Here is a 17,862-nt window from a genome sequence, read left to right as displayed (position 1 = left end):
CTACAGCAATATAACAGACTAGAGCATCAATGATCAACGGGTAGCACCCCCTCACTGTGTTATAAACAAGAGTCACACATATTCAGAGTATCTGTATTTTACTGATACAGCCAAGCACAGGTGATCAAATGTATTGACAGTTTGGCAGGTAGGATAGCCCTCTTTGCTGCACTGAACTGATGAAACTCAGTGGAGGTAAATTCTCGCATTGCATTGCAATCACTTCATATCAGTTTTGCATGTCTTCGCCCATTAACTACGCGGGATGCAGCAATCCAACTTTCCCCTCCTGTTTCTGTTTCTGATACCTCAACACAGGGAATCTGCTAATACAGAGTAAGAATGCAATACCAGTGCTGTCTTTTCCCTAAAGTACATTACATGCTTGTGTGGTGCTGATAGGGATCATTTGTATGGAAGGTAACACGAGGCCAGGGATTGCTCTAACACAAAAAATTGAATCAGGAGCCTGTAGTGAATGAATGTTGACTGACAATGGAAATACAGAATTTTTATCATGACGCTGACTTTTTTTTTAAAAAAGTGAGTTAGTTTGATGAGGTCAGTACTGGTCATGCTAGCAATCTGCCAGACGGGATTGCTTCATCCGTATTGACTACAAATCACATCGATTTTACAGCACAGCTAACTATTCTGTAAAGCAATTTGAATACTGCAGTTCAGACACTACCTGGCTTCCATTCATTTCAACGCAACATAAAAATCTATTATCAAGATCCTGAAAGTTGCTGGAATGTAGTATGTAGGATTAGTAAGTCCCCTCAGCAGGTAATGCAGTATTCTTACTGGAGAATCCCGGTACAGTACAGCAAATGATGGACAGAGTCCATGCGGAACAAAGAGATATCACCAGTCCTAATGTGCAGAAAGTGTCTCATAGTGAGAGGGGTACCCACAGTACTGACGATAAAAAGACATGTCTTCTGTTTTCGACAGCGTGGGTGTTGGCGGGGATTTCTCTCTTGAGTTCCCTCTGTGATCAAACTGATCAGAGCCCACTGTTCATGTTTATGGATGAGATGCTTTTGAATCACACTGCCACTGTGTCAGTGGACATATTGAAAACATGTCATTGTTGTCTGAGGCCTAAAGGTATCTCCATCACTGCAGTGTGTCTAAATGAGCAGTCTAACTGGTTTAGTTTGTGTTTGGAGCGTTTGCTTTTTTGGTTTGGTTGGTTTGGTCCTCTGAGCGCAGTGTCATTCAAGCTCAGGTGACACAGCTGTACCGAGTCAGCTAAAAATGCAAACCTCTATGCTTTTAAAACAGAACTCGACAATTGATTGGGAGCGAGAGCATGATCAGACCCAAACAGAGAAAACAACTTTAAAACATGAGGTTTTATGAGAATATGAAAAAAAAATATTGGCATTTGAAAGCTAGCAGTTACTCAGAGGGAAGCCTAGCATAACAAAGCCTGGAGCCTGGAGTGATGCTCGTGTTTTAATTGACATGAACACGTGAAGAAGAAATGTGCAGAATGCTCTGCTGTTTTGCAAGATGACAGCTAACGTGTGTCCAAAAACATCTACTGACCTCTGTTCCAAGCTGTTGTGTAAGTTAACTGACACCAAGGAGAGGCCTGTTCTAACAGTGCTGTCCTAACCCTCATGTGTTTCAGAGAAGAGAAGCCTATCCAAGCAAGAACGGTGAACCTGGTTGGGCAGAAGAAACCTCCGCAGCAAAACGACGTCCGGTGAGTGGCAGCAGTTATTCAACCACCAACTCATTATCAACTTGACCATAAGGAATTAGAGTGGCCTAAAATAAGTTTAAAATAGGTGTTATTGTTTGCTTTTGCGTCACTTTAACTCCGTTCACCCCAGTGGCCTGAAACAACCTCCAGTGAAGAGCTGGCAGTCTGTCCTTATTTCTCACATTCATGTTTAGAAGTCTGTTTTACACCTTGGATGAGTCAACAACATCAATATGAACTCATGTTTTGGTGATATTATTATGCAATTTGTATAATACTTTAAATGGAGAGGCATAGCACAAGCATCTCATTTAGACTGATTTATATTTAGGAAATATTTTCCTCAGTTGGTGTCACTGAAAATACATTTTTGAAAAGCTGCACACTTCTTTACCTTCAGTGTGACTTCTATCCAGTTGCTGTCTGTCATCTGTCAGACAGCAACTGCACAGCTTCTGCTACAAAGATGGCCTCACTAACTGTGATAAGTCCAATCCAGATCCTGTTGAGCCTTCAGAGACAAGCTGATGTTGTCGTCCTCCTCTGTAGATTAGGCTGGATTCAGGTGCTCTGGGTGTCTCACAGTTTGCTCAGCTCTGTTGCTGGTATGGAGGAATGACTTCCTTCGTGTGTGTGTGCGTGCGTGTGTGTGTGTGTGTGTGTGTGTGTGTGTGTGTGTGTGTGTGTGTGTGTGTGTGTGTGTGTTCAGTTCAACTTCTTCTTCACTTCCAGTTCCTGTGTGTGAAATTTACATGAGCTTTTGAAAACAGATGAACATGACCGCTGTGATGTGATTACACTGAGCAACATAGCAAATAGTTAAACAGTTCTGTTTGCCCTGAGTGAAGTCAAACTTAATAGCAAATGTTGTTGATCATACGAGTCTGTTTTCTGGGCCTAGTGCATACGGTTACTGTGGCAAGACAGCTAACCGTATGCTAGCTGGTTGTGAGCTTGCTAGCTAGCTGGCTAATAGCTCAGTTGGTTGCTAACTTAGCTATTCGTGACACTGACTTCTGTCTTTTGGTATACTCTGGAAGAGCAGGGTTATCTAAAAGGGAACACGCTAACAAGCTATAATAGCTTCCTGTTTCGTACTTCAGCTCTCTTATCCCTCACAATTGGTCAATGGCACACGTTCATTAAAATAGTGCTTGTCATTAAAGATAAGCTGTTTTAAATGTTTTTGTTGTTCATTTTCGATGTTTCCCTCACTTCATAGGTGAGCTACAGCAAGCTAAACACCTATCAATAGAAGATACCGAACAACAGATGATTTAGTCGAAGAGAACCTGAAGCTAGCTAAATGTTTTCATGGCACACCCACAAAAATGTACTTAACATTTAGGTTACCCTCATCCATCATCCATCCCCAGGTTTTCCTTCTTTTCATCAGACTACAATAATGGACTTTTTCAAGCCAACGGTGTCACAGAGTAGGAGGGATTATATTGGTCATCCAAGGTTGTGGGAGTAAAAACTCATTCATTTTCTTTGAGGGGACAAGCTGTTTCAGCATTTGGATGGGCACCAGTTGAATCATTAGTTAAAAGGGATTGATCAAAAGTCAAAGACTGTACACAATCTGTAGCAGAGAAGTCAAGACGTTCCAAGCAGCATTGCACTAAAACACATCTGATTACAGAGGCTAACATGTGGCAGACTGTGACCAGTTGTGAAGACACAGCAATCTGAATCTTGTCACAGTGTGTCATGTGACAATCATGGATACTTAACAACCAAAGCAGTATCTGACATATCAAACAGAAAAGATGTGATTTGTCAGAAACAAAGTCAAAGTATTTAGATGACTGTAACATATACAGTATATATTAGCACTGGATGATTGGATGAATATATACAGCGATTGACCAAGATGGTGTTACTGCATCCAACGTTGTTCAGCACATCACACATTCACTCCTTCCATGTTTCTATCTTTCATAATAAAAGTCTTACACTCTTACACTGTGTCACTGCTTAGCAGTGGGACATTAAACCCACTCCAAACATTTCACTAACAGGCAAGTCATTAAAATAGCTTACAAAATGTATAAGAATATTTGCGTTGTTGATATTTTGTAAGTTTATTTTATTTGAAAAATGGAATGGTTTCTGTCTCTTTGCAAACTTAGAGGTTAGCTTTTGCTGGAAGAACGCCTTCCACCTCGTCCCCAATTAGTGGGAATGGGATGCTTGATGGGTTGGTCAGGAGCGATTCTTTATCATGTCTCAGCTCAGTGATCATATTTCCATCACTGCTGTGTGTGTGTGTGCATGCATGTGTGTGTGTGTGTGTGTGTGTGTGTGTGTGTGTGTGTGTGTGTGTGGTTATTTGATCACTGGTTGTTAATACAGACTTGAATTGCAAACGTTACTTGAAACAGACTGTCGTTTTCTCTCTTTGATGTTATATGAGCGTCTCCATCCCCCCTGGCTTATTTGCATGTTGAAATGCCAGTTTCTGTGCATTTCTGTTCGCAGTGACTTCTGCAGCCACTAATGTCTTTTTTTCTGCCACACAATGATCAAAGGATAAAGCTTGTTTATGCTCTATCTGTGTGCACTGTATGTGTGTGTTGGAGTATATGTGTGTTGTTGGATCAGAGAGTGAAGTGGGATTACAGAGTAAATCAGCTGGAGCACATCTGCTTCTCTGAGGAATCCCACAATATGGCCCCTATTTCTAACATTATACAATCTGTGCCTCTCCGGTCAGTATTCCCCGCATTATTCACCAGACGTTACAGTCAGTATTCCAACAGTGTTCTTTATGCCCACATTTTCCCGTGACATGCGTGCTGTTCAGACGGTCAATGCTCACGCGAAGAAGCACCAGTCCTAACTTGTAGAATACCAGAATGACGGGGAGAAACCCAAATGAAACATAATTCATACCCCAAGAAGTTATATACGCATGTAACGAAAATAAGAAAGTAGCGCACATCAAGGGTACGGCATTTGCTGATTTCACCACTTCACGCAAACCACAAAAGCCAAGTATCGTATGAAAGCAGAGTCTGATGATCACGAAGATGTCTGCCTCCTCACTGTGACGAAAACTCGGCGAGCTATCAGCCAAAGAGTAGCAGAAAAAAACTTTGCTAAATCGTAAAATATGTTTTACCTTTGCTTTTTGTGGTCAATAGTTATATTCCAGCTCAAAAAAACGCTGCTAATGTCTCCTCCTATGACTCTGTGTTAGTTTGAGACCAATCACGAAGGTCCTGGTTGTTTACATAAAGAGGAGGGGGTTTCTAGGGTGGAGGGAGCGCTCTTCATGCAATAACCTATCTCTGGGGTTACTTCCTGCTGGATCGTCATTGGTGTTTCTATGGTGAATGTGGGCGGGTCGCTAAGCTATTGACCGGTGTAATCACGCAGTTAGTTTCAGCGCTCAGTCTCATGAATGAGCAGAGAGCTCACAGAGGACTCTGCTGAGCAGCCCGAAGTGTTATTTTACTGTTTTATTTGCATTTCATGAGAGCTAAGAACAATAGCAAGAAGGAAAAAGGCTGAAAAAGCGTTTTCAACAGAGGAGTTTCTCCGTATGTTTGGACGAGATAACGGTACTCTGCTCAGACGCGCCTAAATGAGCGCCTGGACATACCTGTGTCTGCTTGGGTTCATTTTTTTAGTCTGTACTTTTGCACAGTCGTCTTCATAAGTAAAAATTCAACCAGACACATTGAACGGAGTGGACTTCATTTTTGTTATGACGATGCTACAATTATATTAGGCTCCTATAGACCTATACGCAGCATTTTTTTTAATGACGGTAATGAAACTGATATGTTGCTATTCTTAGATACCTCGGGATACCTTATTACCAAGCTGTCTATAGAGTGATTTTAAAGCAAACCAGTCCAAACCAGGAGAACTGTTGAGCTCCTTGAGGCACATTCCTTGAGGCTGTGACTGTTAGCCAGAATTTGGAGTGAACACAGTAGTGTTCTAAAAAAAACCCATGTTTGTGGTGTGTTTTCCAGGTTTCTAACTTAAACCTGATTGTTTCCCCGAGCCTTTTGCATGGATACCCCAGCTTTGCTTACACGGTGGTCAGGCAGTGCTCATGTTTTGCTGAACCTGGTCTTACCATGTTGCTTCAGTGATATTATCTCACAATAATGGATCTTCCATTGCCCCTTTCACACCTGGACACACAGTATAAGCAGGAGGTGAAAGCAATGAAATGGATTCAGCCTTTTACTTTAATGATTAGCTTTTGTGCTGTGTCAGTAGTTTTAGGGAAGTATCTTTTGACTGATACATTTTTAAACTGTTTGCAGGAGAGGACAGCCTCATTACATCCCCATCAAATGTTCTGCTACGAAATTCTTATTTCTAATGCACAGCTGATACGTAATTTAAATGTATGATTGTCGCTTTTTACATTGCTCAAACACACTCTTGTGGAAACAGAATTACTCGTTGTTATCTTGATTGTTTATTAGTAATGCTGAATGGCTGGCTAGATACTGTAACAGTGAGAGAAGGTTTGACTTGTTATTGTTGGTATCTGGAGAAACATGTAGCTGGTCATCTGCTGACCAGGTAAGTTTGCATTGTTAGCTGGAAATGTGCAACCTGATAGACCCAGTCAACATTTCTTAATATCAGTGTATCACTCGGTCACTCCTGTGCTCATTTCAGTAAATAAAAAAAGCTCAGGGAAACCCTGGATGGCAGACATTAACTGTTCAATGTGTGTTTCTGAAGGCAGAATGTTTATTCACACAATCATTGTAACGTCTGTAGGAAATAAAGTGGGCAGGGAAACCTGGCGGCTGATGGTCGGTTCCTGCCAAACGTTTGTCAGGTTGATCGGCTCAGTAGAGACAGGACGGACTTCTGGTGAGCTGTTGATTGAGCTGCTGGTAATCTGAAAGCACTGTAAGAGAAAGTGGCTTGTTTTAAACTTGTGTACTTTTCAGTTAATCTCTCAGGGTTTTAAAACTTTTAATAAGCCTGTGAGTTGTAAAAGTTTCTTAGTCTGTAGGGGAACATGTAATCCTTGGGCTGTAGTTAATCACCATATGCAAGGCTTTCAAATGATAAAATCACTATATCACAATACAGTATGTGTTAGTAATGACATTGTTTTATTGAATGCATTTTAAATCAGCATTTTTCACCATGCACTCTATGGTTATTATTCACCACTGAGAGTTCCTATGTTAATGCAGAATTTTTGCATACCATTGTTGAAGCTTAGTGATTTGAGTTTAACAGTTGTGAGTTTACTCCGTGGAGCAACGCACCCGAAAATGTCAATCAATGATAGATAATTTGCAAATGATAAGTAAGAAATGCTGTAATCATAACATTAGCTTTTCTTCAGTTTCGCACTGCTGCAACAGACTTTTCAGGTCTGGTCAGATTTTGGCCAAGTGCCATCACTTATTACATGCATGGGATGTTTCAGTCCTTGCTCCACCCTTGTGCCTCCCTCCAACCACCCACGTCTGCACAGTGAACCCCACGCTTCTGAAAAGGCAGCATGCATGTACAGTACTGCAGCGTGAGGGTGTTTACACTTCACATCGCTGAACGTGATGTGGCCAGGTGTCCCCTGACAGCGGGGCACCATGGCGATGGCCCAGCAGCCCCGTAGTAACCTTTGTGACCCCTGGGATTAGTGAGGAGTCACTTCCTCACTCTCTTCAGGGATTGGCTGTTATCCTTGTCTTCCCATGAGTCTCTGCTCCAGTGGGGACTGGGGAGGGACACACTCTCAGTTACATTTCTGTATGTTTGAGAGCGTTGTGTCTTCACTGGATAAGACAAATCAAAGCCATGCATTTCTTTATTTCTTCTTTTTTTCTTAACCGTATTTTTTGTATAATCTTTAGGATGGAATGGGAGTTAGTTTATGAGTATACATTTTAAGGTTTTTGTTCAACTTGCCGCTTACTTAAAAAAATTGTTAACTTAAAGATTTAACATGGTGCTCACCTCAGTGCGAGTGTTGTGAATATGGCCATATTGTACTGAAGTCTGATGGTGCAAACATGAGCACTTGAACAGTTACACAGATTTTAAACAAAACCTCAGATTGACCAAACTTGTTTAGAAGAAAAAACAAAGGTGAACGCTAACATTAATACTCAATGAGCCCAAACTATCCTTTCAGCTCAGTTTAGAGATGCATGTAAAACACCCTGCAGTTTCTGACCGCCATCCCCCAACAGCACTTTGGAAGAACTTTTTTTTTGGTATTCTGGAACACATAGTGCCATAACCTGAAAAAATCAGTGGCAATTTATCTTAACAATCTCGGAGTTAGCCAGTCACCTACGCTGTTCTTTTAAAATAACTTGCCATGGTCCAGCTGCTCACATATTTTTTCATCTTGGTTTGCGTGAAAAATAAATTCTTTGGCAGATAATTGAAGCCCATACTCACAAGAATACTGTTTTTTGCTCAGATTTGAGTGGAAACCATCTATTGAGTGATACCAGACAAAGGTGACCTTGTTTTCTACCTCAGTGAACACCTTACGGACAGCTGCAGCATTGGACAAACATGCCAGATGGGAGCAATGTGTTAAAAAGCATACAACCATCTCCTGACATGACTCCATTCTATATCACACAAATAATCATGTGCATTCTGATAAACCAGTGAATGCACCGCTCGTCAAAGATGTGCATACACAGGCAAAACAAGTGCTCCTCTTCAACTTGAACTTGTAGGACAGAAAATTGCAGTTTGATTTTCCAGTAAATGTCAGGATTGAAGTGATGTAAATTGATACCTCGATACAAAAGAGATTAAAAATATATCTAATAGGGTGATTTTGTCATTTTTTTAAAGAGTGCATCCCCCTCAGACCGAGCTCTGCATGTGTGGGTACATGGCAATGTGTGAATATGCGCTCTGTGTGTGAATCCGATTGTTTGTGTCGAGGAGTGTGTGGGTATCTGTGTGTGTATACATGCTGTGTGTGTCTGTGTGTGTGTGTGTGTGTGTGCATGCTGTGTCTATGTGTGTTTGTGCTGCCTGGCTGTGTATGGCTTTGCCAGGCCATATGGAGCGCTGTCTGGGGAGCACACTACCCACTTAGCTCTGCTGTTGGCTCTGGTGCTCTCTCCATCTGTCCCTCCTCTCTCTCTCCCTCCATCCCACCCTCTCTCCCTTTCTCTCTTTTTCCATTTTCTTTTCATCTTTATCTTTTGTTCTGTTTGTCTTTTATGTCTTTTTTTTTCTTTTGGAACTTGATCTCTTTGTTTCTCTCAGCCTCTCTCCCTCAATCTTCTACACTTTGGGCTTTATCTCATCTCAGATGTAATCCAAAAATAGTCTGCTTTAGGTATTTGTCCAATTACGTACAAGTGTGTGTGTTTTTATGTTATTGTGTGCACTTCACTAATAAGGTGTCTGTGACAGCGTGCCTTCTCCAGCACGCTTCTTCTCACACTTTATTTCTGTTTGGTGGTAAATGCTTGTGCAGCAGCCACTGAGCTCTTCAACACCCACTTAGCTGAGAATGGTAATGAGGTTCAGAGCTTGACTGACACAGCAGAGCTGGTGAGCACCCTCCTATGGGCCCCAGACTGTTGCTGGTCCTTTTATTCAAAGGCCAGGTTGGGAGCCTGGAGCCAGTAATCGATGAAATGACCGGTGAGGGGTCTGTTGTTGTCGCTCATTGACAACAACTGGTAACGCAGTACATGTTTCGACTCCACCCCAGCTTCCCTGCACCCCCGGTGACATACTGAGTATCCAGTCTTTAATGGTGTTAAGCTGTATCTTTATATTGTATGTAAAGATCATTCTATCATTATATTTTAGGCATTTTTATTCATATTCTGTTTTACTTGAAGCAGTGTGGATAAGGATTTACAAGGCATCATACATACAGCAGCACATGGTGTGCTAATCAACATGCACTGAAGTGTATTGGGATCAATTATATGGGCATTATAAGCACTGAGCTTGTGGTAAACTAGGGAGTGGTGATGGTGAGCATTGTAAAACAAATAAAACTGGAGGAGAGAAGCACTATGCTTTGCCTGGAGAAGGTCTGAAATGAACTGTGAATGCTATGACACTGCCATGGGAGTGTGATTCTTTCAAACACCAAACCAAATGATGTGTCTCAATCTATGAAGGTGTGTTCAGAGTGAAGGCTAAACAAAGTTTTGCCTTGCCAGATTTGGTCACTAGTGGGTTTGTGCCGTCTTTGCCGTCCTCAAACAGCTAATGCACCAACTGTACAGACACTAGCAAGTTAGCTCGCAAAGTATGCACCAACTGTGTGTTTGTGTGACAGCTTAGCTGCTGACTGATCAGGAACTCCAGTCCTGTCTGTTTAGTCTGGGCTCTGTATGTTTGTGAAGTGAGAGCCTGTAGATTTGATGACGTTTTACTGAAGCTGAAGTATTTTCGTCTTTCACTGACTTAATTCCCACCAGAAAAAAGTTTGTTAGTGAGTACCGCTGTTTTTGCATGCGCTTTATATGCAGCCATGCTTCCTCTAAACCTCACTTGTTGTTCAGTCTGATCACACGGGTTACATTGAATTTGAAGTCACTTTTATTCAAAATTCAAACTACGCACCAATAATACTGTCTCCACTGCATAACCTGTTACCTGGGCTACTGCAGGGCTAATGCACCACTGAACAGCTGATCATGACATTCATTCGCTGTAGATGGAAAAAATGGAAAAGATAAAGGTAAAGCCACTGGCGCTCATTGTAAACCTCCGGCTGAAGCACCTCAAATGAGTAAAGCAAAGTCAGTTCTGAAGCGTATGTGTACGTGAGGATCAGGCTATGCTGGTTGCAGTGAAGTAACTGTGGTCAGTGTGGTGTATTTACTGGAAAAACTAGATAAGAAACTGGATGTGAAAGAAACCTAATGTGAACACCTTTATTGTTCAGTAGAATATCAGACTTGGGCAGCTAAACATTCAGACTAGTGCACATTTTGATAACAAAAATTGTGAATTGGTAATGGCATTTTTTTACGTGATGAAGACAAGCTGATGATGAGACGACACTGACTTCATTACACTCATATCTCCATGCGATATCAATGACCAAGCAAAAGGTACTGAAATGGAATTTCCGAATAAAAACTAGAACACACTCTTTATTTCCGTTGATGAAAAAAGAGGAGACTTTTTTTTCCATTCAAATCTCTGTCTTGTCATTGGATGGCTGCACGTGCTTCCTTGAACACAGTAGGCTGGGCAGTACCTGTCTCATTCTTAGCTTGTGTTGCGTGCAAAAATGTAGCAAATACACAATTGTGTCTAAATGGCAGCGTACAAACCGTGTGATAAACACTTGAATGAAGGAGCGTTCCACAGTCTATAACAGTCAATCATGACAGTAAAGACAGTATGCTCTATTCATTGGGGGGCCTCTTTGGTTGAATCATGTCGGTTAAAAATAAACATGCAAATGGGAACATGTTTCATGTCAGTCTTTGCTTAAACGAATAACATCGGACCCCTCTCTCTCTCACACCCGCTCTGCAGAGCTCTTAATCATACAACCTGTCATTTTCTGGCTTACTTTCAGTGCCAGTTCGCCTAAAATCAGTTGGATGAAACCTTATTTGAAAGCAGTTTGATTAAAATGCTCATTCGTGGTCTTGGGAAGACCAGACTAAAATGTTTTCTTTTATGATTTTATATATATATTTTTTAAGCTAAGACTAGACTGAATGTCAAGCGTTGAGGTTGACAGCCTTTCTCAGCTCATGCCGTACACTCTGAGTAAAAACAGTCTGACTATGCTTCTTTTGGAAGCCCTTTCTCTGTTGCTCCATGTGTTTGTGGTCTTTAAGTTACTGCTGGAGAGACAGAGGCAGGCCAGTGATGATATTAGCTTTTAGAATCATATTAAATGATATTTCAAGTGACACTTTTCCTGATAGAAAGATGAGCACCGTTTCCAAAGAACATGGGAGGCACACAAGAGAGCTAGGAAGAGAGAATGAGTGAGAAACAGAGAAAGAGTGAGGATGAGGAGGAAGCGGTTGGAAAGGCAGTCAGGGAAGTGCATCCAGAGAAAGACAAGGAAGGAGGAGGTGAGAGGAGTAGAGGAGGAAGGAGGAGAAGAGCAGGAGAGAGCTGGTTTGTAAGAAGCATCACATACACTCATACTGTCGATTCTGGCATGAATCATCACTTTTCTTCAGTGCTGGGATTTCCTGAAAGCCTAATCTGCTCTTCTTTACTGTAATTTAGAACCAAAACTTTCAATACCAACACTTTAACAGACTACATAGCTGGAGACAAATCAGCAAACACTGATGGCTGACAAGATGAATATGACTTGCCTCTCTTCCCCAGTTAGTTAATACATCAAAAACTGGAAGGGAATAAGAGAGAGTGTGATATAAGAAAATGATGGGAGGATAGAAGGAGGGATGGAGGGAGTGGGGGAGGTGAGAGTACAGCCGAACAGCTCAGCATGGTGAGGTCTGTGACGGAAGTGAGGGAGGGGAAGGGACGGAGGAGGAACAACAGAGCTTGGCACAGATAGAGCAAACTAGAGAGCGAGAGATTCTCCATGTCCCTGCTGCCATATGGTGAGCAGCCAGGCCACAGCACAGCACAGCACAGCACAGCACAGCACAGCACAGCACAGCACAGCACAGCACAGCACAGCACATACATGCTCTGATGGAGAGGTAAGCACAGAAGAAGGCTCATATCGTAGAGACCAACCATTTAAACACGGAGAATAAACTAATTGAATATCATTTTTGGATTTTTTTATTGAGCATGTATAGCTTCTTTTAAAATATGCCCGGTGCTAGATTCTGCTGCCACAGCCAAGGTAAAGGATAGAAGCCACGCCATTAAACAATCCTTTTTTGGTACCATGACAATGTTCAGGACAAATTCTGTACAAAAATGCGTTCTGAAGTTCAAAATAAATGTAAAATGAGTGTTTTGTTCCATCAACCAATCACAAGACTACTTACATGGGAAAAGGGTTGCTCATAGTGACAAATGGTTCTGCGGTGCTTTGCCTTTAGATAAGATAAGATAAGATAAGATAAGATAAGATAAGATAAGATAAGATAAGATAAGATGAAACTTTATTGATCCCACGCTGGGGATATTGGTCTATGGCAAAACATCCAAAAGAGTTCCAGAACACTTTAAAGTGTAAAATGACAGTGTAAGGCCAAGGCCAAGCCAACATTGTCCTCACGCATCCTCTTTGAGTATTCTGACCCTGACCGGGATGTGTCCCTCCGCTGAGGCTCAGCAAGGAAACACTGTAAGCACAAAGAGGTAACTGCATACTGAAAGGACTGTAACGTGTAAGCACAGCCACGTGATCCGGATCATTGAGTGCCGCCTGAACTGAAGAACACATTGTTACACAGGACTGTGTCTGTGCATGAGCCACGTGAGAACTGTAGAAAGATGAACTGAAGACTTAAACCTATACATGAGAAGCTGAACAGTGTTTTGACACAAAGATACAATTTTGAGATCTGTCTCTAAGTTCCATTGGGTAAACACTTCCAGGTATGTGGCCTATGTGTAATATACAGACACACATTATGGAGAAATCACACACTATCCTTGATATTTGCCAGCAAAACTGACCTACTACTTTAATGGCAAGGCTAAAGTCTTAATCACATTGTGTTACAATCACAGTGTCTGTAAAATCTAAAAAGCATATCTCTTTTAATACTGATCATTTGGTCAGTAATTACAGTAAAAACTGAAAAGTGATTTTGTCTTCATCCAGTAAGACTAAGGTGTCCTCTTTCCTTTTGTGCATGTTGCTCATATTTTAGGAACCATGATATTGACTCCAAATAAACCCAACATGTGTTTCTGTCTTATTAAAGTTTAATTTTGGCAGAAGTAAAGCATTTTTTCACACCTGTGGTGCCTTAAAAACTGCTTTTTTACATGAGTTTGATGCAGCCTAACACAATGTATATGACCAGTTTCCTAATCCTCAGATTCTAATCATCTTATAAAGGTGATAAACTCTTTTCTGCAAATAATAAGGTGTTAAAGTGAGTGTGGGTGGATCTCACTGCATGCAAACACATTCCTTTTCTGTATGCGCACACACACACACACACACACACACACACACACACACACACACACACACACACACACGCACACACGCACACACACACACACAGTTGCTGCAAACCGGAAGCCCATTTCTAATTCTGGCATGCGTTTTACCTTCCATTCAATTTCACAAATAGCATGAGAGGGAGGAAACTTTTTAATGCTTGTCTATTATAGGACACAGAATGAGCTCCAATCAATCTTGCAGATGACTCCTCCACAGTAAGAGAGTGTGTGTGTGTGTGCTTGTGTGTGTGGGGACTGGATTAAAGACAGCAGTGAGAGAGTTGTGGCGAGGTAGAGAGGATGCTGAGAGGGAGACAGGTTGGAGAAAGAGTTGCAGAGAATAAAACTTTGACTTTTGAAGGTCTTCACTTAAACGTCTCACAACAGAGCGGAGTAACAAGGGACCAAATTTACTTTAAAAATAAGTGTTGGAGAGTAAATGAGAATGAGACAGAGAGACTTGGAGTGCCTAATTTGTAAATGGCCGCGAGGTGATTTTCTCTGACACTGACTCATTGTTATTTGATTCATGTCTGCCTGCTTTTTGAATATCGATCCAGGACTGGAGGAGTGACTCATACTCAGCCATAGAGGCCTGAGTCACTACAGGAAAAGAGTCAAAGCTGGCTCCCAATCCCAACCTGATGCCACCCTGCTTTATGAAAGCCCAAGAGTGGAGCAGCCAGTGCCAGCGTTTGGCTTAGCAGCAGTAATGACGCTCAAGGACAGAAGGACTCAGCTATTTTATCTGCTTATTTTTGGACACGTCTACTGTATGTCAAGCAGGGGGTCTGAAACTTTTTGGAGTTGTTTAACTGAAATTTTAAGCTTTTAGTGAGGATTCAGGCTCTGGGAGAGAGTGGTCCAAAGCCATTCTGGGAAGCAATTGTGGAAAGTGAAAGAGTGCTTTGCCTGCAGAAATAACAGGGGGTCGTCAGAAACAGGTGAGAATGAGAAGGCACACAATGACGAGGTTTGGTTCCAACCTGCACAAACTAACTTTATCTTAACCAACTTCGATCTTCATTAAAACTGAATATTTTGAAGTTTTTTTTAAGTATTGAGTGTTGGTTAGTTGAAAGTAAAAATGCAGCAGTCGGGCTGCTGCAGAGAGGAGCATCCCCTCTCACAGAGAAGCCACTTCATGCAATGTATTCAAACAATCAGGCTGCTGTTATTCTGTATTTCTCTTACAGTCAGCAAATCCCATGACATGCCTCAAACCCACTGGTTCCTAATGAAGATGTAAATATTTAAAACCAGGTCAAAAATACATAGTTTCATCAAAAAGGAAAAAAGTGAGTAATTAGAGAATGGGTCAGGGAACTATTTTCAGTCAGGGACTGATTCACAGTTGGTGTGCTTGTGGCCCTCTTGTGCCCCAGAGGCCCCAGAGGGGCCCCTAATTGAGCCAATTAGTTGTGGAACCTAAACTTAAATAAATTAATGGTTTGTTTGGTAACACACTGAGCAAAAAGTGAAATGAAATGATGAGGAACTGAAGCGTCATCTCTTGTCTTATTTTAATACCATTCTGTTTTTCAGTGGCTATTGTGCTCGTGCATGTAGCCTCTTTAAAATGAATTAGTGCTATGAGAAAATATTAAAAACTAACTGACACACTACGAACACAAGGCAGATAGTGATGTGTGGCAGCTGACCTGATGGGTACTGAAGGGGCCACAGCTCATTTTTGCCCTGGGCCCCGGTGGTAGATTAATCTGGCCCAAGCTAGTATTTATGACAGCAGGATGTATGATTAACTCAGAATAAACTACAGAGCGTGTGTTTGTGGGTACACGACTCCCAGTGCAACGCCGTGGCTCATTGATGTGTTTTCAGTAGTGGAATAGTTTAATGGAGCTCTATGGCACAGAGGAATGCAGGATTTACACAGTGCTGAGATTGTTGATTTGGATCCTTTCATAAGATTTGTTACCAATTAGAAAGAGGAAGGATAACACCAGCCTTAGCCTTCAAGGAGCTGTGTGTGTGTGTGTGTGTGTGTGTGTGTGTGTGTGTGTGTGTGTGTGTGTGTGTGTGCATAATGTAATTGTATGCCAGATTGATGAAAGGGCTGACTTTAGTTCCTGCAACACACACGCTCTCTCTCTCTCTCTCTCTCTCTCTCTCTCTCTCTCTCACACACACACACACACACACACACACACACACACACACACACACACACACACACACACACACACACACACACACACACACACACACACACACGTGTTCAGGTGACCTGTACAAACACCTTTTCCAAGTCTCCATCAAACTGTAATCATCAGTGAAACAGAGAGAAGAATAACTGTGTTAGCTTTACAGTGAAGTGTTCATTCAGGTTTGAATCTCCATTCCTCAACATGTAGACTGTCAGCACATTCAGAATGTGACCATGCTAATGTCATAGGATAAAATGGTAAAATGCCAACAAGGGATAGATCGGATAAAAGATTGTGTGTGTGTGTGTGTGTGTGTGTCTGTCCTCTCTGTTTGTCCTTGCCAGGTGAAAGCCCATGTGCTGTCCAGCTTTGAGTTACAGTGCATTGTAGCATCTGTCACAGTGCTATAAAGTTAGCCCAGAAGCTCCTCCCTGCCTCTCCTCCCCCTCCACTCCTTCACCCCTCCTCACCCTTTTCATCTGTCTTCTTTGCTCTTCCTGTCCTTAAACCTTAGTACTGCCCCTGTGCCAGAGCCTGATATATCTTATTCCTCATTGCCACACAGCTCCATAGTTGTTCAAAAACTATTACTACGACATCAGTGAGCCTCACTTTTAGACTGAATGAGATGTTTCATCACTACCATGAACACACACACTGTAGTTTACTTTGATTCAATTCCGCTGCTGGAAATACCAACTCAAACACTAAATATGTATTAATCCCCAGCTGAAAATAGTCTCAACAAGTGCAGTTTCCTCCTGTTTCTGTCACGTTTGCTAAAAATCTCCAGCTGTTTTAGGAAAAGACTGAGCCTTTTTAAAATAGCAAACTACACACTTGAGATCGATTCTTTAGGTTTTCCATTTCAGTTGGAGCCAATGCGCTTTTAGTGGAATTTGTTGACAATAATAAAAGTATAGAATAACACCAGCCTAAATGTTTGAATGAAATGACAAAAACTGGCAATGCTATGTGATGATTTCCAAGAATTTTCAGTTGTCAGTATATATAGAGACACATCACTCCACTTTCATTCACAAAATGTCATTAAAAAGTCAGTTTGTGTGAAAAGATGCCGTCATCTACCTCCACTGGCAGATTTCTTCGCTTTCTTTCAGAAACATAACATTATGGCTTGTTAAGATGGATGTTCTTCTGTTCTCTGATGTAATTAATTTGCATATTCACAGTGACAGTGCTCAAGTTTCTCTATAGTTTACCTCTACAGCAAAAAAATCCCTCTTGGCCAAAAAATTCACCTCTTTGTGAGGTTGAAGAACTTGTTTTTCCCCCGAAAAAGTTAGCAACAGACAGATCCTTATCCTTTATTTTTATTTTTTTCATTAAATAAAATCCTTGAGAGAGGTTGATATACTTTGGAAATAAGTGAAATGATCTCAACTCATTTTTCCACTTTCATTAAGAAAAACAGGATTTTAGCTCTCAGTTCCTAGCTAAATGAGGGATCCTTTTGCAGTGTGTGTCTTGTTTATGTAATCCAATTTAATTCCCATTCTCAGGGACAAAGCTCAGGTTTCTCTGTGTGTGTGTGTGTGGAGTTGGAGTGCAGAGCTTGTTAGCGCTGCACAGCTTAATTAGGAGACACTTTATGTTAATGCAGTTCCCTGCTGTGAATCATGGACATTTGAGTAAAATATGTATATATGCACCTGCACACACACACACACACACACACACACACACACACGTGCGGGGTATATTTTTGTGTTGTTCACATAAAGACATGGGGTGTTTTGATGAAATGGTGGAGTTTGTGAGTGTTTGCACAGAAAAGTGCAGCTTTCATTCTGACTTTGCTTTAACCTTGTGTCTCACTACATTTGAATATGGATATTTTAGTGTGCTTTCTTAATGAGGTTGCTATCTGTTTCT

The 17,862-nt window shown here is 41.5% G+C and overlaps 1 protein-coding gene across 30 annotated transcripts in view; it reads left to right on the top strand.

Moving 5' to 3' along the window:
- The window catches only part of rims1a (regulating synaptic membrane exocytosis 1a), a 92,061-nt gene that overhangs the window by 2,766 nt on the left and 71,433 nt on the right, over positions 1-17,862 (top strand). For all 30 annotated transcript variants that reach the window (XM_070977762.1, XM_070977742.1, XM_070977736.1 and 27 more), the window contains exon 2: positions 1,643-1,717. In XM_070977762.1, coding sequence (XP_070833863.1) covers positions 1,643-1,717 — 75 coding nt within the window. The remainder of the gene's footprint in view (positions 1-1,642; positions 1,718-17,862) is intronic.

Source organism: Chaetodon trifascialis, chromosome 13 (assembly GCF_039877785.1).
Source record: "Chaetodon trifascialis isolate fChaTrf1 chromosome 13, fChaTrf1.hap1, whole genome shotgun sequence".
Lineage (NCBI taxonomy): Eukaryota > Metazoa > Chordata > Actinopteri > Chaetodontiformes > Chaetodontidae > Chaetodon > Chaetodon trifascialis.
Note: the sequence above shows the minus strand (reverse complement) of the source record. Positions and strands in the feature narration are given on the sequence as shown.